General features: G+C 55.7%; 2 protein-coding genes and 1 long non-coding RNA gene across 4 annotated transcripts; 1 reads left to right on the forward strand and 2 right to left on the reverse strand.

The window, feature by feature from the left end:
- The first annotated feature begins 5,782 nt into the window (after nt 1-5,782).
- Nucleotides 5,783-7,508, forward strand: LOC133356499 (uncharacterized). Its single transcript, XR_009756853.1, has 3 exons — nt 5,783-5,840; nt 6,351-6,553; nt 7,334-7,508. It is a non-coding gene; the product is annotated as an uncharacterized LOC133356499 (long non-coding RNA).
- A 1,385-nt stretch (nt 7,509-8,893) lies between these two features.
- LOC133356433 (uncharacterized) lies at nt 8,894-13,384 on the reverse strand. Its single transcript, XM_061573961.1, has 6 exons — nt 13,160-13,384; nt 12,279-12,428; nt 11,650-11,861; nt 10,987-11,147; nt 10,346-10,478; nt 8,894-9,602 (listed from the first exon to the last, which is right to left on the reverse strand). The coding sequence occupies exons 1-6, from the start codon at nt 13,311-13,313 to the stop codon at nt 9,315-9,317; spliced, it is 1,098 nt and encodes a 365-aa protein (XP_061429945.1). The 5' UTR covers nt 13,314-13,384; the 3' UTR covers nt 8,894-9,314.
- A 661-nt stretch (nt 13,385-14,045) lies between these two features.
- Nucleotides 14,046-21,759, reverse strand: LOC133356434 (tetraspanin-33-like). Of its 2 annotated transcripts, none has more exons than XM_061573962.1 (8): nt 21,500-21,759; nt 20,286-20,343; nt 18,888-19,015; nt 18,648-18,722; nt 18,414-18,509; nt 18,148-18,276; nt 17,466-17,678; nt 14,046-15,466 (listed from the first exon to the last, which is right to left on the reverse strand). In XM_061573962.1, exons 1-8 carry the CDS (start codon nt 21,572-21,574, stop codon nt 15,332-15,334), a joined length of 909 nt encoding a protein of 302 aa, XP_061429946.1. In that variant the 5' UTR covers nt 21,575-21,759; the 3' UTR covers nt 14,046-15,331. The 2 variants fall into 2 exon arrangements, with proteins under 2 accessions (XP_061429946.1, XP_061429947.1); XM_061573963.1 differs by having other exon boundaries at nt 18,644-18,722.
- Between the last annotated feature and the right edge of the window lie 1,719 nt (nt 21,760-23,478).

The raw sequence follows: 23,478 nt of genomic DNA on the forward strand, positions 1-23,478 counted from the left end.
ACACCGCGCCAGGTACTCAATCTGAGGCTGAGTCGACCTAGGGGAGGCCCAGGACCGGTTCAGATATTGGTCACGGATGTTGGCCGTGAGCTGGAATCGGAACCCGGATCGACGGGTTCGCAAGCTCAGCGCGCCGACCGCTACGCTACCGCTGTCCACGTGCACGTGTACCAGCCACGCGTCTCCACGTGCAGAGGGCATCGTGTGACGCGACGTGTGTACCACGTCGTGTGCACGTCGTACGTCAGGGTGCATGTAAAGTGCTGACACACCAAAGCCGTGGCCATCGGTGGCACACTGCTGATGAGTGAACGCAGTGGCCTCTAGTGGCCGAATGGGGTTCACGGAACTCCAAACACATTCACCGGTCTGCTGCGTTCCTGAGCATGATGGCAAAGCTGCAAGATGTCCACGAGCTGGAAAACAACGTCGCGATCTGCTGCCGGCCACGCCGAGAGGGCTCCAGCACAACACACAGAGACAGAGTTCGCGTCGTGTTGCTGCTCCTCCGTTGCGGGAGCGCAGGCTTCAGTGATTTTGCTTGATGGGTCAACAGTGCGGCTTGCATGGCCACAATCGCACGACTCTGGCCCGTGTATTTATTTTTCATGGTGGTATCACCAGTGTGTTCGAGGAGGAGGAGGTGGAATGTCAAAGTCAGGAGCGTGCGGTGGTTGTGTCTACAACGAGGTGTTTATTCTGGACGTCCCCGTTGTTTCAGGCGGCTCGCCAGCGATTGAACCATGCGCTTAGACAATTTACATTACTTTTCTGCTATACATGTAAAAATGATAAACCATATTGTTGAGCTTTCATTTGTGGCGAGGTCGCTTTTGAAAAATCAGTCAATACCTCAGTGGGCTATGCCTGGTAGGATGAAGATGGTTCAGTTTTATTTGTATGTGTGTTGAGTGATTTGTTTATATTTCTTGTACTGTTTGTTGTTGTAACGTCCTTACCCGCCCCGACTGGACATCTGTGAAAAAGAGGTTTATAGCTCATCGGATTCCTCCAGCATAAATACACATTCTGATTACGATTGGTTTGGACCTGGGTGGGATTCCAGGAGGGTCACCGCAACAGCGCGCTACAGAAGGGCGATCGGGACGTGAGTCGTTCGCGGCGAGGTTTCATGTTGAAGTCTTGGTTGATGATGGTTGCAGGTGGTGGTTGTCGTCGTTGGCAAGAAAACCTGTCAACTCCCTCGCAGTTTGCGCCATGTCCCCGTCGATATTGGCAGAATGTCCGCCAGAACGGGGAGCCAGGGGCTCGATGTTGGCCTCGGTGTTCGCGGTGTTGGCCTCGGTGTTCGCGGTGTTGGCCTCCGTGTTCGCGGCTGTGATGCGCAGCGCGTCACGTCGTCGTGCATGTCGCGTCTCTTTGTTGCGTGCGAGCTCCTGGGGCCGCGTGGAGCAGCAGGCGCCCCCAGGGTCGTTCCTGCAAGCTGCTGTAGCAGGCCGACTCTGGATTTAGTCCTACCATGAATGTTTTGTGTGGGGTTTAAAGGTCAGGCTCCGATCCATGATGACCGCTAGATCGCCTGGGAGCACTGGGCTACCAGAGGACACATGACGCGTGGCGTTTGCTGCGCAGTTGTTCACGTGGAAGGGCGCTTGAGGTGGTTTAGGAAAGATTTGATCAGTCTCCAGTGTCGGAAACATGCCTCCAGTAAAGTGATATCAGCTGTTAGCGCGTTGGCAATGTTCTCGAGGTTTGTGCCCTTTGCAGTAAGGGCTGTGTCACCTGCATTACGAACTTGTGAGATGATGTACGTGGCAGGTCACGTTATAAATGCTAAATAGTGACGGTGCCAGTTCCGATGTACACGACTTGATGATGAATACGGGTCCATCACCCCACACTTCACCATGTCTCGATCTGCACGTCGTCTCGTACCTTGCTGCCCTGAGCTCATTGGGTGGCCCCAAGGTTGTAAATACTGGCAAAACGTCGTACTCAGATTGTAAATGTTGTGGCTTGGCTCTCCAACACACCGGTTAGTGCTGTACTAGTGACGAATAGGCCACGTGCTGTTGACGTGACAACCCTTACTAGTCAGCTGTGTCAGGTGGTGGCGGGTCTAATGACACATTTATATATTTACGCCATATTATCCAAACAACCTCTATTATGGCCCCAGAGTGTTTCAGAGAGACAGGGAGAGAGACAAGGGAGAGAGACAGGGAGAGAGACAGGGAGAGAGACAGGGAGAGAGACAGGGAGAGAGACAGGGAGCACTCGCGAGTAACACCACGGCTTAGCCCGGCGTTATGGCATTTGTCTTGAGAGGCCACACCCCTGCTGATGATTTCTAGAACATTTAAATCGGTTCAAAAGGGCGATGTAAAAATGTTGTTGCAGATGCCACGGGCTGATGAGGTAACATCCGCGAGTCCTGATGCCATCACTGGGCGGTGGTGGTGGTGACGATGATGACCATGCTGGGCACTTCCCGCCAGCGGCTTGGCACGGCGCGTGGCGCGTGGCTGACACATGCCTCGTCATGCTCCACACAACCGCGTTGTGTCATCCCCGTGGCACGACGCGGGGTGTCGTCAAGGCCGTTACGTGGCCGAGGCTGGGAAATGAGGGAGTGGTTGTGGGGGGGGGGGGTCGTGGGGAGCGCAAGGCCGGGGGCTTCATTGAAATCCATGTTCCAGTTGATAAAGGCGCAGCTCTGCAACTGCCCGCCCGCACCACTGTTGGCAGAAGATTCCTCCACCAAGGGGTTAGAAAGATTTGGACAGTCTCCAGCGTCGGAAACATGCCTCCAGTCATAGTCCTTGGGCCAGACCAGACATCGGTACCACCCAAGGTGGCAAAACTTCAATGGTGCCATTTGATTTGTTACACCAACAGAAGTAACATGATAATCTTTCCAAATGAGCAGCCGTTAGATTTTTCTCGCAGGAAACCTGTGTTTGCACCTATCGCAATCACGCCTATTTGACACGGAGTCGCCCCTGGCATTCCGCAGCGCTCTGTTCGCCCTCGGACGGGCGGCCTGTCCTTCCATGGATCGGGCACAGATTGAGAGGATTGATGTTGTTTTTGATGTCTACCGACAGACTTCGATCAAAGATGCTGAACGACTGAACCGGGGTGCAGACACCACTCTCCAGTACAAGAACCTCGCAGGGGGACACCTCGTCCAGCAGTGGAGAAGATTCCTGTGCACTCCCTCCAACAAGACCAGTCTCATCAAGTTTCTGGTGGAAGAGTGCAAACTCCCACGATACAGAGAGATGCTGCATGGCAAGGTGTTGTCCATGACCTGTGAGGAAGATGAGTGTGAGGAAGTAGCAGAGCTGTACTCCACGCATGAAGAAGCTGATACCCGTCTGCTCCTGCATGCATTGCATGCAGCAAATGTGGGCTCAAAGGCAGTTATCATCACAGCTGAGGCCACCGATGTCATGGTGCTAAGTCTTGGTTTCCAGATGGACATCACCTGTCCCATCTACCAGAAGTGTGGGACACAGAACCGCACGCGGTTTGTCGATATCAGCAAACTGACAAGGTCACTTGGAGACAGCATCATCTGTGACAGCCGAATTAGCTTCCACGCCTTCACATGCTGCGACACTGTCAGTGCATTCGCTGGTCGAGGGAGGCTGAATGGCCTGAAGACGGTGAGAAAGGACACTTCCTGCCAAGAGACTTTTAGTCGACTGGGGCAGTCATGGAATGTGAGTGATGAACTGTTCCAGAAAATTGAGCAGTTCACCTGTCGTCTGTACGTTGCTAACAGCAGCACTGGTGAGGTGAACGAACTGCGCAACCAGCTCTTCTGCACCAAAAGGGGAGAAGTCGAGTCCCGCCAGCTGCCACCATGTAGACACAGTCTCTTCATGAATGTTCAATGAGCCAACTATCAGGCAGCAATCTGGAAGTGCTGTCTGCAGGCGAACCCTGTGGTGCCAAGCCCTACTGGGTATGGATGGACAGACGATGATGGCAAGCTGGCCATTTACTGGGTGCGCTCCCCACCCGCACCAGATGTGGTCTTGGAACTGCTAGCATGCAAGTGTGTGCGTTCATGCAAAATGCCAAGCTGCACGTGCCTGTCAAATGGACTGACATGCACAGACATGTGCTGGTTACAGACCTGCAGTAACCAAACACTGCAGGATGATCCATAACCTGACTTTGAACTCGGGGAGTCAGATGACGAGATAGACGAGCAGTTTGATGAGTGACACAGGGTGGTGATTCTGATGGTATTACTGTGGTAGTTGTAGTATACATTGATGCAGTGTGGTGATTCTGGACTTGGTTACCCTTGTTAACACCATCTAAGTACACGCAGAGCTTGATAATAATGTAACCTTCACATATACCCATCGCTAACGATATATATGGGATTACATGTATCATTGACGAAGTATATGCGAATGTCAATTTTATAATATTCAAGTAGTTCCTGACCTCACTATGGCATTTCCTATTATCCTGTGTTTTCATGTCTATTTAGATCAATCGAGACCAGTGACCCAACTGCTTTGGTCGAGGTAGTTCTTCAGGAAGAATGCCCATTTCATCGTTCCGGACGCCTGTCACAGGGTCTGGGAAAACACGTCTTGGCAACGACAACTAAGCTGCTGCCACTCCGCAAAGGTTTTGTTAGAATATGTCCCACACACATGGATGATGACAAAAATCATGACGATACTTTGCCACCTCAGGTGGTACCAATAAGTGACTTTTTTGGTCTGGGCCCATGAACTATGACGTGAGATCAGCGGTTAGCGCGTTGGCAATGTGCTCGAGGTTTGTGCCCTTTGCAGTAAGGGCTGTGTCACCTGCATTACGAACTTGTGAGATGATGTACGTGGCAGGTCACGTTATAAATGCTAAATAGTAACGGTGCCATTTCCGATGTACACGACTTGATGATGAATACGGGTCCATCACCCCACACTTCACCATGTCTCGATCTGCACGTCGTCCCGTACCTTGCTGCCCTGAGCTCATTGGGTGGCCCCAAGGTTGTAAATACTGGCAAAACGTCGTACTCAGATTGTAAATGTTGTGGCTTGGCTCTCCAACACACCGGTTAGTGCTGTACTAGTGACGAATAGGCCACGTGCTGTTGACGTGACAACCCTTACTAGTCAGCTGTGTCAGGTGGTGGCGGGTCTAATGACACATTTATATATTTACGCCATATTATCCAAACAACCTCTATTATGGCCCCAGAGTGTTTCAGAGAGACAGGGAGAGAGACAGGGAGAGAGACAGAGAGAGAGAGAGGGAGCACTCGCGAGTAACACCACGGCTTAGCCCGGCGTTATGGCATTTGTCTTGAGAGGCCACACCCCTGCTGATGATTTCTAGAACATTTAAATCGGTTCAAAAGGGCGATGTAAAAATGTTGTTGCAGATGCCACGGGCTGATGAGGTAACATCCGCGAGTCCTGATGCCATCACTGGGCGGTGGTGGTGGTGACGATGATGACCATGCTGGGCACTTCCCGCCAGCGGCTTGGCACGGCGCGTGGCGCGTGGCTGACACATGCCTCGTCATGCTCCACACAACCGCGTTGTGTCATCCCCGTGGCACGACGCGGGGTGTCGTCAAGGCCGTTACGTGGCCGAGGCTGGGAAATGAGGGAGTGGTTGTGGGGGGGGGGGGTCGTGGGGAGCGCAAGGCGGGGGGCTTCATTGAAATCCATGTTCGAGTTGATAAAGGCGCAGCTCTGCAACTGCCCGCCCGCACCACTGTTGGCGGAAGATTCCTCCGCCAGGGGGTTCGCTCCGGAGAGAGACAAAGAGCCTCTCGTGAAGGGTGTTTTTGGCCTACTCTTCCAAGTCTTGGCCGCACGTCTCGGAAAAAAGAGGTGGGAGCTACCCACTGTTTACTCCATCACACGCAACCTGCCAATCACACACTACGCACTACGCATGGTGTGCACAGTACACCCGTGTACACCCGTGTGCTGGGTCATGCTTTATGGACAGAGGTGGGGGGGGGGGCGGGGGTGTGGGGAGGAGTTAAATGAAATCGCCCCCATTGTTTCAACTGCCGCGCCGGGAGATCGGACCAATCCGTCGATCTCTCGATTGCAAGTCCCGTGCGCTGCTCTCCCGCTGCCAATCCGCCGCTGGACTGGGCACCTCTCCCCCCTCCCGCCCTGAGGGGCAGCGAGGAACCGTTGATCATACTTCACCAGCCCTGTCCCTCTGCTGCCCGCAATCCCCAACCACACCTCTCCATGTCGCCCCTGCCAAACGCTGTCCAGGCTGAAACCTGCTTAGCTTCCGAGGTTTGGCACATACCGGATGGACGTGCGTAAGGGGGGGGGGGTTAAATATTTCCTTCATTTGACCAAATGAATCACCTCCCACAGGTTAAAAGCAACACGAGTCCTGCTGCTGCCAGGAGACGCGTTCCTGAGTCAGCAACCACCGGAGCGATTGCCTCCGATAGCAGTGAAGTGGCAACATCCGCCAACCACCAGTCCACTCACCCCCCAGCCACCACAGGGGTAGGGCGCCGCCCTACCCAGGAGGAACCAGACGAGAAGGCAGCAGCAGCAGCAGCAGCCACGCGGTGAGGAGCCAGCGCGAAATCCCCCCCCCCCCCCCATCAAGCTCTGCGGTTCTCTATATATGAGGAAACCAGAGCTACAGCAGAAAACCAACGTGTGAGAGGGATAACACTATATCACCGTACAGATGGAAACAGATGGCGATTATTATTCCACTTGCTGTCCTGGCGAGCTAGGCTGTGGCTTCACAACGCCCACCCACAGGGAGTTTCACAACATCCGTGCGGTGATTCACCAACCCTCGCTGCTGCCGCCACAGTGCTGGATGATCACGGTATCACCACCGACGGGGGGGGGGGGGGGGGGGTCGTGACGAGGCTGGGTCCATCGGCTCGGTGAACTCCAGAACCGGGTCTCGCCACGGGCGGGCGAAACCCTGATTTGAACTCATGCCCTCAGCAGTGCCAGCTGCCTCCGACACGGCCATTGTGAACCCACCGACCCACCTGGGAGGTGCGTGTGGCAGAATGAAATTGGAGAGCGGTGGCGTGGCGGTTCGTGCGCTACGAATCCAGCAATTTGATTTCGATTCCCGCTCACAGTTACCAACGCGAGTGACGATTACCAGAACCAGTCCTGGGCCTCCTCTCGGTCGACTCGCTCTCAAATGAGTACTTGGTGCGGTGTGTAGCAAGCATCGCCGCGATGGAGACAAAGGTGGCCGGGCGTGGTGCTGGCAACCCACCCCCTCGTGTGCCATGCTGGCCTTAATAGGTGCTCGCAAACATCACTTGCCCCTACAGTCTGTAAAGGCGAAACGGGGGATTTTTTGTCTTTGTCAGAGAAAGAAGAGGCTTATCGCAGCCGTGGCTCAAAGGTGCGATGGACTTTCAACAGGACCTCCATCTCTTCTCTGTCGACCTGGTCAAGACCTATGATGCCATCAAGGGGCAAGGGCTTTTGGTTATTCTTGATGCTATTTGGGGTCCTTGACCCCTCTGCTCACGATTCATTAAGAACGACGCGATGAAATTTCGATCTAAAGCTTTCGTGACTGCAGGGATTCATCTTCTTGGTTCTTTCGGTAAAGTCATGTAGAAGGGAAATAAAAATCAAACGTAATAAAATTACATTTATCACGACGTTTCGGCCACAACACAAGCAGCCGTCCTCAGGTGAAGAAACAGAGCTGTCGGAAAGACAGCGTTCTAATGAACACCGCCAAGCTTGGCAGCATATATTTAAGCTGGTGGGGAGGAGAGCGCCTTGACAAAGGAGTTTACATATCAACAGAGAAATTAAGCATATTGATGGCAAATGCAGATATGGGATTAGTCACTCCTTGTGAAATGTGTAGGTGGTGGGGGGGGGGTCTCAAAGTCACATTATGCTCGAGTATTATGTAGGATTAGCTGTGATAAAGGGAGGAAGTAGGATTAGCAGTGTCAAGCTCGTGCATTGTGTGATCAACAAAGAAGGGAGGAGTTTCTAAAGAACTGCAAATGCCCAACTACCAGATGATAAACAACATCAATGTTGATGTAGTGTATATTTTAGTTTTTTTATCGGTTCACTATATGGTAGTCATTATATAGTGTAGCTTATACCCAGCTACTTCATGTTAATAGCTCAGCTTATTGAGTACATTGATCATATTGATGTAGTTTATATTTAATTTTTTCACACAGGTGTATCATCTGGTAGTTGGGCATTTGCAGTTCTTTAGAAACTCCTCCCTTCTTTGTTGCCCACACGTTGCACGCGCTTGATACGCAGTGGTTACGATTAAAACCCCCCTCCCTTTATTACTGCCAATCCTACTTCTCCCTTTGATCACTGCTAATCCTACATAATACTCGAGCATAATATGACTTTGAGACCTCTCCCCACCACCTACACATTCCACAAGGAGTGACTAATCCCATATCTGCATTTGCCATCAATATGCTTAATTCCGCTGTTGATATGTAAACTCCTTTGTCAAGGGGCTCTCATCCCCCCGACCAGCTTAAATATACGCTGCCAAGCTTGGGGGTGTTCATTAGGACGCTGTCTTTCCGACAGCTCTGTTTCTTCACCTGAGGACGGCTGCTTGTGTTGTGGCCGAAACGTCGTGATAAATGTAATTTTATTATGTTTTATTTTCATTATTTCCCTTCTCCGTGACTCTACCGAAAGAACCAAGACGACGACGACGCGATGATGGTTGCGCACGCCTGGGAGTCGCGAGCGCAGCTCCCCGGTTCACAAATCGCCGGTGGGACATTGGCGCCACTTAGTGGCGAAGGGCGGTAGTTGCTGTCGCCTGGGTGAGGGTCACCTGGGCGAGGGTCACCTGGGCGAGGGTCCTGGAATCCACACAGCCTCGAACACCGCCACAAGGTAGGAGAGTCCAGACACAGTCACTACGTTCGGAGATTTAATAAATTAGAACAGAGGCGCCTCAGGTAAGTAACTCTCCACCGTAATCAGCCCACTCACCGCACTCACCGCACTCACCCCACTCGCACCACTCGCACCACTCAACATACTCTCTGCACTCACCGCACTCACCGCACTCACCCCACTCGCACCACTCGCACCACTCAACATACTCGCTGCACTCACCGCACTCACCGCACTCACCCCACTCGCACCACTCGCACCACTCAACATACTCGCTGCACTCACACCACCCACTGCACTCACCACAATCATCCCACTCACCACTCTCACCCCACTCACCGCACTCACGCCACGAACTCCGCACGCCACCGCACGCCCTGCGTGGATGCCGCTGCCGCGTCCCCCTCTGCCCCCGTCCCCCCACCCGCGCCCTCCGGGTCAAACGGGGCCCCTGGCGCAGTCGCGCACGACGCGCTCTTCCTCGTCCGCCACGGGGGGGGCGCCCCGCGAGCGGGGGCGGAGCGGGCACCCCGTCGTCACGGGGGGCGCGGGGCCCCCCCGGGCCCGGAGGGAGCAAGCGTGGGCGTGCTCGCAGGCCTTCACGCTCCGCACGAACCAGGTGCGGTCCACGATGGCGGCCAGCAGGTCGGTGCGCACCAGGCAGACGCCGAGCAGCGAGGCGGTGGGCACCGGGGAGCAGCGCGCGCTGCCGGGCCCTGCAAACACCTGCACGGCGCCCGCACGGCGCCCGCACGCAAAGGGGAAAAACCATCATCCCCCCCCCGCCGCGTCGCCTTCAACGGATCGTCCGGGGGAATGCGGTCGCCACCCGCGCCGATGTTTACACGCAGGGAACCGGGTACCCATTTGATGCCGAGTCGACCTGGGGGAGACCCGGCACCAGGCCAGATATACGTGACCAGCGTTGGCCGTGAGCGGGAATCAAACTCGGGTCGCCAGCTTCGAAGTGCAGTGCGCTAACCGCTGCGCCACCGCTCTCCGCACACGTGTACACGTGCACGCGCATGAACAGACAAATGTACACGGGAAAGCGTGCAAGAGCGCACCCGTGTATATTGTTGTGGATGGTATGAGTGAGTGATGTTGATCGTGTTGTTGTTGATGGTGTGAGTGAGTAATGTTGATATTGTTGTTGTTGATGGTGTGAGCGAGTGATGTTGATCGTGTTGTTAGTGATGGTGTGAGTGATGTTGATATTGTTGTTGATGGAGTGAATGATGTCGATCGTGTTGTTGTTGATGGTGTGAGTGAGTGATGTTGATCGTGTTGTTAGTGATGGTGTGAGTGAGTGATGTTGATATTGTTGTTGATGGAGTGAATGATGTCGATCGTGTTGTTGTTGATGGTGTGAGTGAGTGATATTGATCGTGTTGTTGTTGATGGTGTGAGTGAGTGATGTCGATCGTGTTATTGTTGGTGATGGTAGCAATGTGATGGTGATGTCCCACCTGTGGGTTGACGATTGTGTTCCCGTCATCGGGGCGGATGTTGTCGTCGATGAAGATGTGGTGGACGCTGGGGTCAAACGGGTCCACCCACAGGGGCTTTCCCCCCTCGCTCGTGAAACCGTGCCTCGCCCACCTGCGCCGCAACCACAACCACAATCACTACCACTGCAATCACAATCACCAAAATCACAATCACCACAATCACTACCACCAACAACCACAGCCAACACCACCACTACAATGGCAACCGAGACCACAACCACAAAGAGGATCTTGTCTGCAGACTGGACGACAACAACAACAACACAGCAACCAGGAGAGCGCTCGTCGAGTGAGTGAGTGCTTCGACCAGAGAGTCAGTGAGTGAGTACTTAGGCCGGTGAGTGAGTACTTAGGCCAGAGAGTCAGTGAGTGAGCGACCATATGCGAGAGTAGATGACAGGGGAGTCAGCGATTGGGCAAACAAGCACGTGGACGAGCGTGGACGTTGGCGAGCGACGGGGCGAGTGAATGTGCATACCCAGGTGAGCGAATTATGAGCGAGCGAGCGAGCCAAGTTGGCGAGTACACGGGTGAGCGAGCGAGCAAATCTAACGACTGTGTTGGCGAGTACACGGGTGAGCGCATGGGGGAGTGCGTACCAGCGGAAGTCGTCCTGCAGTCCGTGCACGCCGACGAGCGCCGACAGGACCCTGTATGGAGCTCGCCCGTCCTCCCAGCTGTTTACGCTCGTCCCCTCCATGCTCAGAGTCACCCCCCGGGGGCCCGGGCACACGCTCCCCACCTGCACGGCCACATCCACCTACGGGGGGCGGGAGGGGGCAGGCGGGCAGAGTTGGGCACGGAACGGTGGCGGGGGGGGGGGCAGTAATCTGTGGCAAGAGTCAGGGCAAGGAGTCAGGGTGGTTGTGGTGTCGGAGGCATTGGGGTCACAGAGGACAGTGTCGGGGTCACAGGGGTCGGGATTGAGGTTGGGTATTGAGGGTATGTGGTCAGATTTAACGAGGTCAGGAGGGGTCGGGAATAGTGGCAACGACATTGGGATCGAGTTCAGGGAGGTCGAGGCTGGACGAGGGTCGGTGTCAGGAAGTGTGGTGAGGTCGGCGAGTTCGGGGGTCGGCGAGGTCACCGTCGGCGAGGTCACCGTCGGCGTCGTAGACTTCGAGCCGTGCATTCGTCGCTCACGGCAAAGGGAACTCAATCGCTGCACACGGGGCAGCAGATCAGGCGGGTTACGGCGGCTACGAATCGGGGAAGTGTGTCAAAGGTCAGAGTTCGGGAGTCGGCCGCACGTGTGAGCGCACCCGCCGCTGGGCGAGCTGGGGGAAGTCCGGGTGGTGTCCGTCGAGGGCGCGCCGCACCGCGCCCAGCGCCGCCTCCAGGTCGGTGCCGAACGTGCGCAGCACCAGGCCGAAGCCCGGGCGCCGGCGCGCAAGCCAGCACAGCAGCTCCAGGAAGCCGGGCAGCAGCAGGTGGCACGGGCGGCCGCGGGGTCGGCGGGTCCCCCCCTCGCCGCCTGCGAGAGACGGGGGGTCAGGGGAAATTATTTGAGGTCAGGGGTGAACGGGAGGGGCGAGTAGTAGGCTTGAGCGGGGGGGAGCAGCAGGGATGAGCGGCAGCATTGAGTGGGAGGGGTGAGCGCCAGGGGTGAGCGCGAGGGGTGAGTGGGAGGGGTGAGCGGGAGGGGTGAGCGGCAGCATTGAGCGCGAGGGGTGAGCGGGAGGGGTGAGCAGGAGGTGTGAGCGGGAGGGGTGAGCGAGAGGGGTGAGCGGGAGGGGTGAGCGGGAGGGGTGAGCGGCAGCATTGAGCGCGAGGGGTGAGCGGCAGTGGCGAGTGGGAGGGGTGAGCGGGAGGGGTGAGCGGCAGTGGTGAGCGGGAGGGGTGAGCGGCAGGGGTGAGCGGGAGGGGTGAGCAGGAGGGGTGAGCGCCGCACCTCCGGGAAGGGTGAGCTTGGGGTCGTCCCCGTGACTCCACTCCAGCCGTTTAACCGCGCTCCTCACCACGGCCTCCGTGCCCCCCAGGGCCCCCCACTCCTCCAGCAGGGGGGCCACCACAGGGTCACTGCTCAGGGGTTCCCCCTCCTCTGTTAGGGATGGGAGGCGGAAGGTGGGGGCCACAACCACGGCTCGGATGAGTCAAGTGGGGCCGTCTCTGGGTGCCATTGCCACGGTGCGCCTCTCCCACGCCTCTCTGCGCACCTTCCAGTCGGTCTGTTCCACGCTCGTTGCCCGATCACAGCGCGTGGCGCAGCAGGCGGCACGACCAACACGTTGGGGCCATCCGTCCCACAACGGTTCAGTTGACCGAGCGCGCACGCTTTGGGGTAACAGCAACCCCATGCGGGCACCCCCAGCGGCAGCTGTCCCCGTGCGGCACGAGGCGACTCGTATACCCCGTCTACCCACGCGGCGAAATTGAGTGAAACGATTTGTTCGTTTCTCCCTTGTGATGGGACTTTGCCGGGTGAACGTTGCGATGCACAAGGTAACAAGGTAACGAGGGCACAGGGTGACCGACCAGGTCCGAGTTGGTGTGTGACGAGGTGGGGCACTGACGAGGGGTTCACAGCCGTGAGCTGTGGCCACACGGCGCTCCTCCGCCATGATCGATGCTGCCGTGTCGTCGCGGTCGAGGAGCTTGCGTCTTAAAACCCACTACGGAGAAGGCCCGTTGCCCGAAACGCACAATACCGTATACGGGTCATTAACATAATCTGCGTCATTAACATAATCTGCGTCATTAACATAACCTGCGTCATCTGCGCGGCCACGCCCCCACGGCGGGCGCCTCGCCACAGGCGGGCCGCCTCCTCACCAAGCCGCAGGCGCAGGAAGTTGGCGAGCGCCTCCTCTGGGCCCTGCGACGTCACGGAATCGGCCACCACCACCGTGTTGTTGAGGTCGACGTGAAGGACGAGCTTGGGCCTCCACCTCGTCCCCTCGTCCACCTCCTCCTCGTCATCCGCCATCGCCTCCCACGTTATCCGACGCAAACCTCGAGCCGGCTTCTCAGCAGGAATCGATTCCTTCGATGTAATTTGTAACGTCGCTAATCGATTCTTTATTTTATACTTTAGGGGAATCGATTGTCTCGCATGAACTGCAAAGTGGAATCGAATCGCGTCGCCCTTCAGCTTTTTGCGTCGAACCGGAAATTGGCAACGCGCGCGGGGGGGCGGGGCTTGTCAGCGAGTGACGTCACTCGCTGACATAATTTATGTGGCTCATTTGCATACCGCCTTACGTCAGCTGTTGGGCTTTACTAATCGTGGTGTTTATGGCAAAACCGGTAACCGGTTAAATGTGGTGGGGTAAAGAGTGGGTACGGTCTACCTAATTAACATTCTACTGTGCGAGACTTAACAGATTCTCCAAATGGTTACCGGTTTACGACCCGAGCCTGGCTCTGCTGATGAGACCTCAGCAGGTTGCTGCATCGCTCAGGACAGCCACGAGGCGCATTCACTAAAACACTAAAGTTGTTTTCTTCTTGGTTCTTTCGGTAAAGTCACGTAGAAGGGAAATAATAAAATAATAAAAATAAAACATTAAATAATTCTCACGACGTTTCGGCCACAACGCAAGCAGCCGTCCTCTGACAGACCTGTCCTTCACCTCCTTATTTTATTATGTTTTATTTTTATTATTTTATTACTTCCCTTCTACGTGACTTTACCGAAAGAACCAAGAAGATGAATCCCTGCAGTCACGAAAGCTTTAATTCGAAACAAAAGTTATTTATTCACATATAGAGTGTAGTTTTACACAGCTGCTGAGAACAGTAGGTCCAAAGGCCCGAAACGTAAAAATGACCAGTAACAAACAGCGCTATCAAAGTAGTAATAGGTCATTAAGAGTGTAACCTGTGTCTAATGGGTAAATGGGTGGGTGGGTGAGTGGGTGGGTGGGTGAATGCTGGGGATGACGCCGATAAACAGGAACACTTGCATTAGAGAGCGCACACACGCGGCTCGACAACACCGCATTGAACTTGAACCGGCAGTGGCTCGGCCACGACGACGACGACGCGAGCATGGGGACACGTTTCGCGTCGCTGTTCCACGTTTCTGAATCCCCGTGCTGCTCGTCGACAGCGCGGTTCCCTCCCTTCAACTCCCCCTCTTCATGTTGCGACGAAACCAAAAGGCGGCGGTGCAGACTCGTACCCGTCGCTCACGCGTTGCCTGGCGCGTCCTGCTCTCATTGTATGATGTGTGCTGTCGCTTTCGTTTGCGGCCGTCAAGCGCCCCGTTTGTTAGTGGTGCAATATCCCCCGTGTCCCCCGTGTCTGCAATGTCGATGCTTCTGTCTTCGCTGCTCCTGCTACTGTTCTCACGAACCACGGATCACCCGTGCAACATACCTGGGCAACTGGCGAAACGGGATCATCCGTGTAACGAATCAAATAAACTTTACACTCAATTATTATCACCCTCGTTTACCCAGCACAGCCTCACCGATACTCAAGACAGTTTCAGGAGGGTTCTGCCAAATGGTTCGCAGGAGGGGACTATGATCGCAACGTACAGGATATCTGCTATACATGCAAAGCAAGCCTGTGGGTCTCTCTATAGGTTCCTATATGAGTCTTTCGGTGTGGGAGACTGTCAGGGTAGTTATATGGGTCTCTGTTCGAGTGTGTGGGTCACAATGCGAATCTAAGGCCAGATGGTGCAGGTAGGCCATCAGGGTGGATCTTGGAGTTCGCTGTGGGAATCGAGCAGACAGAGCGCGTTTGTAGCGGTGAGGTGCGGTGATGGCTTAATGTGAGTGCCAGGTTGTCGCATTGTAAGCAAGTAGGGCCCGGGTTCGATCCCCATCGCAGCTGTTATTTTGCGTGGAGTTTTTCCTGTGAATGGTTAATACCACCCCAGAGTATTAACCAGGGTGGCCGCTGGATTCGAACCGTGTAAACCCTCTGCCCACAAGCGGCGAGTGCACTACCACTGGGCTGCGTCACTGCCCTGACGAGCGATGCACGAGTCACCTACAAGTCCCCCTGCTCCATCATCAGCTTCATATCCTGCGGCTGCAGATGCTGCTGCTGTAGTTGTTGCTGCTGCAGTTGCTGCAGCCTCTTGACGTAGGCGATGAGCGCGCAAGCCAGGCTGATGCCGATGAGCTGAGGACACACGAGGAGACACTCAAAGACGCGGAAAAACACACGAAGACACGGGACACGGGGAGACTCAGGGGGGACGGGGAGACACGGGGGGACGGGGAGACACGACGTCCCGAAACGTCCAGCGGCCAGCAGCAAGCAGCGCTATCCAAGTTGTATGAGATAAGAGCGCCTGGACACAAGTGTCTTGCATTGAGCAAGGTTTTTGTTGTTGTGAGAACTTGGGGGTGGGTGGGGGGACGACGATGATGATGATGGAAGGAGAAGGGGATTCCAGAGTGGAGCAGTGAAAGGGAAGATGCAGAAAGAGAAGCGAGGTGAACTGCAGTGTGGCGAGTGGGTGGGTGGGTGAGTGGTTGAATGAGTGAGTGGGTGGTTCCGCGAGTCAGTTTTTCAGTATCATTTATTTGGTGTAGCCCCGTGAGCCATTCGGCTCTTGAATCGGGTGCAACCGCAACAAACAAAAAACATGAACAATAAAATATCTTAAAGTGACTATGCGCAAACATAAAAATCCAGGAAAAAACAGCAAAAAATCTTCCAGGAAAAAGCACCATACACCAACGCTCTGTGCAAAAATCCCAGTGGGATGCAAGTCAAACAACCAACCACATTTAAAGCTTGGTTCTTTCGGTAAAGCCATGTAGAAGGAAAATAATAAAATAATAAAAATAAAACATAATAAAATACAATTCTCTTGACGTTTCGGCCACAACGCAAGCAGCCGTCCTCAGGTGAAGAACAGGGCTGTCGGAAAGACAGCGTCTGAATGAACACCACCAAGCTTGGTAGCGTATATTTAAGCTGGGTTAGAGGAGGAGAGCGCCTTGACAAAGGAATTTACACATCAACAGAGGAATTTAACATATTTATGGAAAATGCAGATATGGGATTAGTCACTACTTCTGGAATGTGTAGGTGGTGGGGGGGGTCTCAAAGTCATATTATGCTCGAGTATTATGTAGGATTAGCAGTCATAAAGGGAGGAAGTAGGATTAGCAGTAATAAAGGGAGTTAAATTTTAATAGTAAGGAGCTGCAGCAGCCAAACCATCACGTAAAAAATATATATAAACTACATCAATATCTTCTTGGTTCTTTCGGTAAAGTCACGTAGAAGGGAAGTAATAAAATAATATAAATAAGACATAATAAAATAATTCTCACGACGTTTCGGCCACAACGCAAGCAGCTGTCCTCAGGTGTAGAACAGGTCTGTCGAGAAGGCAGAGTCTGAATGGCACGCTCCAGGCTTGGAGCGACTATTTATGCTGGGATGGAGGGGCGAAGATCGTCTTGACAAAATAATTTGCATATCAAGAGGAATTTAGCATATTTATAGGAAATGCAGATATGCGATTAGTACTACTTGTGAAATGCGTAGGAGGTTTGGCGAGGGGTTTAAAGTCATTATGCCCATGCATTATGCAGGATTAGCAGTATCATAGATTCAGTGCTGAGAATAATATGGCCCCGCAGCCATATTATTAACATTCCTTCCCTTTATTAATTCTAACCTTACTCCCTCCCTTTGATAGCCACTGTCGACTTTTATCGACTCCCGAGGAGGGAGTGGGGCACCAAGAGGCGATGGGGCTGAGATGAACATACGAGAGTCATAAGGGGTGAGCAGTGACGGGGTGGAGGAGCTGTAGCCGAGGGGCAGCACACAAGGCAACTCGGTATAAGAGGTGCTGATGATAATACTGCTGATGGTGATGTTGGTGACAGTGACGATGACAATGACCACGATGATGATGATGATGATGCTTCTAATGCTGACGATGATTCTTCTGTAACGACCCTGATGATGCCACAGCTGTTGACGACAATGGTAATAATATTGACGATGCTGCTGATGACTTTGATGTCGATGTCACTGCTGCCGATGACGTTGAACCTGTGGCACAGCCGGTCCGATGGCGCTGCTACCCCGCTACCAAGAGGAGGAGAAGGTTCGAGCGGCAGAGCTGCCGACGAGCACGGCGGTGGCGAGGTACCTGCAGCACAGCGAGACCGAACGCGAGGCCCAGCAGCAGCAGGAGGTTGGAGTCGACCCACCGCTCCACGCGGCCCAGGCACCCCTCGGTAAACACCGGGGCTCTGGCCACAACACCGCTGCCACCACCACCGATGCCACCACCGCCGTCGCCACCACCGCTACCGTCCGGCAACAACTGGGCTCCATAGCCACACATGGTGTTCATCACCACCTGCACAACGTTACCACCCGGTGGAAAAACGCACCGCCAGTGGGGAGTGAGCCACATCACCCCTGGTGCTCAAGCACACAACCTGAGCTAGCACACACCGCCAGGGTCAGCAGCAACCAGAAGGGGCAGCCACCACCAGAGGTCACCCACTACCAGAGGTCAGAGGTCACCTACACCACCAGAGGTCAGATGTCAGCCACACCACCAGAGGTCACCCACCACCAGAGGTCAGAGGTCACCCACACCACCAGAGGGCAGCCACACCATCAGAGGTCACCCACCACCAGAGGTCAGATGTCAGCCAAACCACCAGAGGTCACCCACCACCAGAGGTCAGAGGTCATCCACACCACCAGAGGTCACCACACCACATCACCGAACCAACGTCGCCACCACTCCTGAGGTCCACGCGTGACCTCCGAGCCCCCTTCGTCCCCCCTTTGACCCCCCCACCCTGGAGCCTCCTCACCTCCCCCTGGATGGGCACGCAGCACGAGTAGGGGACCCCACAGCGCTCGGGGCTCGGGTTGTCTGCGGAGCACTGGAAGTACCGACTCCGATTCCAGTCCATGCGGCTCAGAGCCCCACAGCACAGGAACTGGGGGGGGGGGGGGGGGGGAGAGAAGGGTAGGGGGGGAGAGGGACAGGAAGTGGGGAGATGCAGTGAGGAGTGGAGGTGGTGGTATCGATGAGGTGAGGCTGCAGTCGTGTAAGTGATGATGATCTGTAGTCCACCTCTCTCTGCATGTAGTCGATGGCGTTCTGCAGGTCGTGGTCTCCCCGGTACTCCTGGATGGCGGCGTGCACCAGCTCGGTGACGCGCGCTCGCACCTACTCAGCACGGGGGGCACGTGACTTGGGGGTCATCGGGGGGGGGGGCATGTGGGGGGGGGGGCGTATGTGACTTGGTGGGGTTGCAAGGGGGGGCTATGGGGGGGGGGGGCTGGCTACGAGGGGGGTCTTACCGACCTTGGTCTTAAAGATGAAGGCGATGACCCCTGCGGCGAGCTGAGCCGTGAACACCACACAGAGTGTCCCTGTGAACTGGAGACACGGGGGACACGGGGACAAGGGGGGGGGGGGCACGGATAGACACGGGAACCCGGGAGACATGGGGGAGACGGGGGGACATGTGGGGCACGGGAGACCACGTGAGTGTATAATTGAGTGTATAGGTGAGTCTAGAGGTGAGTCCGGGTGAGCGCTCACCGTGTACAGGAGGCACGTGTTCTCCCTGAGCGCCCCCACGCAGCCGCAGAACGCGAGCAGGAAGGTGAGAGCCCCCACCACGAGGAGCAGCACGGCCGGGTCCCCCACCAGGGAGCCCACGGAGCCAGCTGCGGCACACAGACCCCCACTCACTCACTCACTCGCACAGACCCCCACTCACACACACAGACCCCCCCCCCACTCACTCACATAGCCCCCCCCCCCACTCACTCACTCGCACAGACCCCCACTCACTCACACACACAGACCCCCCACTCACTCACACAGACCCCCCCCCCCCCCACTCACTCACACAGACCCCCCCCCCACTCACTCACACAGACCCCCACTCATTCACCCACATAGACCCCCACTCACCCACCCCCACCCATTCACCCACACAGACCCCCACCCACTCACCCACACAGACCCCCCCCCACTCACTCACCCACACAGACCCCCACCCACTCACCCACTCACCCACACAGACCCCCACCCACACTCACACAGACCCCCACTCACTCACTCACACAGACCCCCCACTCACTCACTCACTCACTCACTCACACAGACCCCCCCCCCACTCACTCACCCACACAGACCCCCACCCACTCACCCACTCACCCACACAGACCCCCACCCACTCACTCACACAGACCCCCACTCACTCACTCACACAGACCCCCACTCCCTCACTCACTCACACAGACCCCCCCCCCCACTCACTCACCCACACAGACCCCCACCCACTCACCCACTCACCCACACAGACCCCCACTCACTCACTCACTCACACAGACCCCCACTCACTCACTCACTCACACAGACCCCCACCCACTCACCCACTCACTCACACAGACCCCCACTCACTCACTCACTCACACAGACCCCCACTCACTCACTCACTCACACAGACCCCCCCCCCACTCACTCACCCACACAGACCCCCACCCACTCACCCACACAGAGCCCCACCCACTCACTCACACAGACCCCCACTCACTCACTCACTCACACAGACCCCCAATCACTCACTCACACAGACCCCAACTCACTCACTCACACAGACCCCCACCCACTCACCCAACCACACAGACCCCCCCCCCCCCCACTCACACAGACCCCCACTCACTCACACAGACCCCCACTCACTCACCCACCCACACAGACCCCCACTCACCCACCCACACAGACCCCCCCCCCCCACTCACTCGTGTACCGAGATGACGCTGATAGTGCTGTTGTCATGATGATGTTGCTGATAATGATAACGATGTTGCTGATGGTGATGATAACGATGTTTCTGATAACGGTGTTGCTGATAATGATAACGGTGTTGCTGATAATGATAACGGTGTTGCTGCTGATAATGCTGCTGATGGAACCCCCAACACTCACCGGCTCGTTTCTCCGTCCGTGCATACACTCCGACTGCAACCAGCGACGCCCCGACAACCTGGACTCACCCAGATTCACCTGGTGAACGACTCACTCACCGACACTCACACCCAGCGTTGATATTGTTGGCGGCGGCGGCGGTGATACTGATGTTTGTGTTGATGGTGTTAGTGATCTTGTTGTTTTCTGGTGATGGGAGCTTTGAGCAAGATGAGGAATTCACCCTCAGGGTTGGGGCGAGACGAGACACGGAGGGGAATGCGCCGCTCACTCACGACGCGTGGACTCAGGGACACAACAAAGATCCCCCGTGTAGCCTTGGCAGGCTGTTGGGGTAAGTGGTCTTAGCGAGTAGCACTTACGAAGGCCGACACGGCACACGAGGGTGTGGGTGGCCAGCACACCACGCCCGACCGCCTTTGTCTCCCCGGTGGCGATGTTTTTACACACCAGGCCAGGTACTCGTTTGAGGCTGAGACGACATAGGGGAGGCCCAGTACAGAAAACTATCACTGGCGTTGGCCGTGCGGGAATCGAACCCGGGTCGCCGGGTTCGTAGCGCAGCATGCTCACTGCTACACTACCGCTCACCGCAACTCAGGTACACACACACACACATGTACACATGTGTGTGTGTGGTGGGCTCAAGTGTGTCTACTCAGATGAGTGTATTTAGGTATGCACGTGTACAAGCGTGTGCACAGGTGAGTGGGCATGTGTACAGGTGAGTACAGGCGAGTCTTGTACAGGTGAGTCTGTGTACAGGTGTGGGTGCACAGGCGAGTCTGTGTACAGGTGATTATAGGTGTGTGTACAGGTGTGTGTGTACAGGTGTGGGTGTACAGGTGATTATAGGTGAGTGTGTACAGGTGAGTGGGTGTACAGGGTACGGGGTGAGGTGGTGTAGCGGTTCGCGCGCTGCGCTACAAACCTGGCGAGCAGAGTTCGTTCCCGCTCACGGCCAACACCGGTGACGATTGTCTGAACCGGTCCTGGGCCTCTCCTAGGTCGACTCGGCCTCAAATGAGTACCCGGTGGAGTGTGTAAACATCGCCACTGGGGAGACAAAGGTGGTGTTGTCCACCCACCCCCTCGTGTGCCGTGACCGGCCTTGAAAGATGCTCGCTGACAGCACTTGCCCCAAAAGTCTCGTGAGGCTATACCGAGGGGGGATCTTTGTCAGTGTTTTGTGTACCCAGGCAACCCCTCCTCACCCAGAAGACGAGGTTGAAGACGAAGAGAGTCCATTTCACGCAGCATCTCACGTCCACACCAGGGTCGCAGCCCATGCCGGCGGGGGGGGGGGGGGGTCAAGAGTGGCAGCAGCGGGCAGCGGAGGGCGGCAGCTGGGCAGGAGGAGGCGGCTGGGCAGGAGGGAGGCGGCGGTGCGGCTGAGGACCACGAGGGGCGAAGGGCAGCGGAGGCAGCGGAGGGGGAAGCGGCACGTGGAAGGATTCCCACTGGGGCGGTTTGAGGGTGTGGAGCAGGAATGTGGAATGGCAACCCAGCACACGGGGGGCGGGGCGGGGTCCCCCGGGGGAGGGGGCGCGAGGGGTGGGGCTGGCCGGTGGGAGACTGAGGAACAGTTTGGAGTTCGTTGAAAATTCACGATGTAACACGATTTTTGTTCCTGGGTAGTACGTGTTAGTTTCTAATTGCTTATGCCTCAAAAGTACAGAAAATGGCTGCTATTATTATTCCCCACAAACTTTGCTTTGTGACCAGGACTTTGTGAAGGAAAGACACAAATGCACACCGCGTTTTCTCATTGAAAATAGGTAAATTTCAAAATATCACTGTCCTGCTCACAAAAGCAAAGCTTGTAGGGAATAATAATAAAAGCCATTCTGTATTTTTGAGGCTCAAGCAATTAGGGAAAAACACTGACTACCCAGGAACAATTCGTTTTTGTGACGGTGAAATTGAGCCATGGACCGTGGTGACCGCGGAGACGCGGGGTGGTGATGCGAGGGCGCGATTCTGTTGGTCGTGGATTGTGCGGCGTTGGGTCCCAACCAGGAGCCCGTGGGGCAAGCTCGACAGCATCATCGGGTCAAGCGAGTCAGACTCCTGCTGATGAGACGCTGAAATGTCGAAACCGGTCCGGAGTGTCGCTTGCGTTGAATCAACGCCGCTGAAACGGAGCAATCCCCACCGCCGCCTCTACGCCGGAAGATCCTCCTCTTCTGGGGCCATTCTGTGTGAACGGTGACGACCACACCGCAGCATTAGCCAGGGTGGCCGCTGGGATTCGAAGCAGTGAACCTCTGTACAAGTGGCGTCACCCCCCCCCCCCCCCCCGATTCTCACACCGTGCGGCCCCCACTCCCGAGTCCAACAGCAACCTCGATGACTCGCCAGGCACAGATGAACCCAGGACTCTCGGTCTCAGCTTCACCAACATCCTGTCTCTCTCAGCTTCACCAACATCCCGTCTCTCTCAGCTTCACCAACATCCCGTCTCTCTCAGCTTCACCAACATCCCGTCTCTCTCAGCTTCACCAACATCCCGTCTCTCTCAGCTTCACCAACATCCCGTCTCTCTCAGCTTCACCAACATCCCGTCTCTCTCAGCTTCACCAACATCCCGTCTCTCTCAGCTTCACCAACATCCCGTCTCTCTCAGCTTCACCAACATCCCGTCTCTCTCAGCTTCACCAACATCCCGTCTCTCTCAGCTTCACCAACATCCCGTCTCTCTCAGCTTCACCAACATCCCGTCTCTCTCATCTTCACCAACATCCCGTCTCTCTCAGCTTCACCAACATCCCGTCTCTCTCAGCCTCACCAACATCCCGTCTCTCTCAGCTTCACCAACATCCCGTCTCTCTCAGCCTCACCACATCCCGTCTCTCTCAGCTTCACCAACATCCCGTCTCTCTCAGCTTCACCAACATCCCGTCTCTCTCAGCTTCACCAACATCCCGTCTCTCTCAGCTTCACCAACATCCCGTCTCTCTCAGCCTCACCAACATCCCGTCTCTCTCAGCTTCACCAACATCCCGTCTCTCTCAGCCTCACCAACATCCCGTCTCTCTCAGCTTCACCAACATCCCGTCTCTCTCAGCTTCACCAACATCCCGTCTCTCTCAGCTTCACCAACATCCCGTCTCTCTCAGCTTCACCAACATCCCGTCTCTCTCAGCTTCACCAACATCCCGTCTCTCTCATCTTCACCAACATCCCGTCTCTC

Source organism: Lethenteron reissneri, chromosome 54, assembly GCF_015708825.2.
Source record: "Lethenteron reissneri isolate LAM-NWPU_2019-01 chromosome 54, ASM1570882v1, whole genome shotgun sequence".
In the NCBI taxonomy this organism is placed as follows: domain Eukaryota; kingdom Metazoa; phylum Chordata; class Hyperoartia; order Petromyzontiformes; family Petromyzontidae; genus Lethenteron; species Lethenteron reissneri.

Excerpts from the sequence above, each read along its gene's own strand:
- LOC133356433 (XM_061573961.1), bottom strand. The coding sequence starts at position 13,313 with ATGGCGGATGACGAGGAGGAGGTGGACGAGGGGACGAGGTGGAGGCCC. Across the intron at positions 12,429-13,159 it reads CTTCCTGCGCCTGCGGCTTG|AGGAGGGGGAACCCCTGAGC; the intron begins GTGAGGAGGCGG and ends CATCCCTAACAG. Across the intron at positions 11,862-12,278 it reads CAAGCTCACCCTTCCCGGAG|GCGGCGAGGGGGGGACCCGC; the intron begins GTGCGGCGCTCA and ends CGTCTCTCGCAG.
- LOC133356434 (XM_061573962.1), bottom strand. The coding sequence starts at position 21,574 with ATGGGCTGCGACCCTGGTGTGGACGTGAGATGCTGCGTGAAATGGACT. Across the intron at positions 20,344-21,499 it reads TCTTCAACCTCGTCTTCTGG|GTTGTCGGGGCGTCGCTGGT; the intron begins GTGAGGAGGGGT and ends GGGTGAGTCCAG. Across the intron at positions 18,510-18,647 it reads CCTTCATCTTTAAGACCAAG|GTGCGAGCGCGCGTCACCGA; the intron begins GTCGGTAAGACC and ends CGTGCTGAGTAG.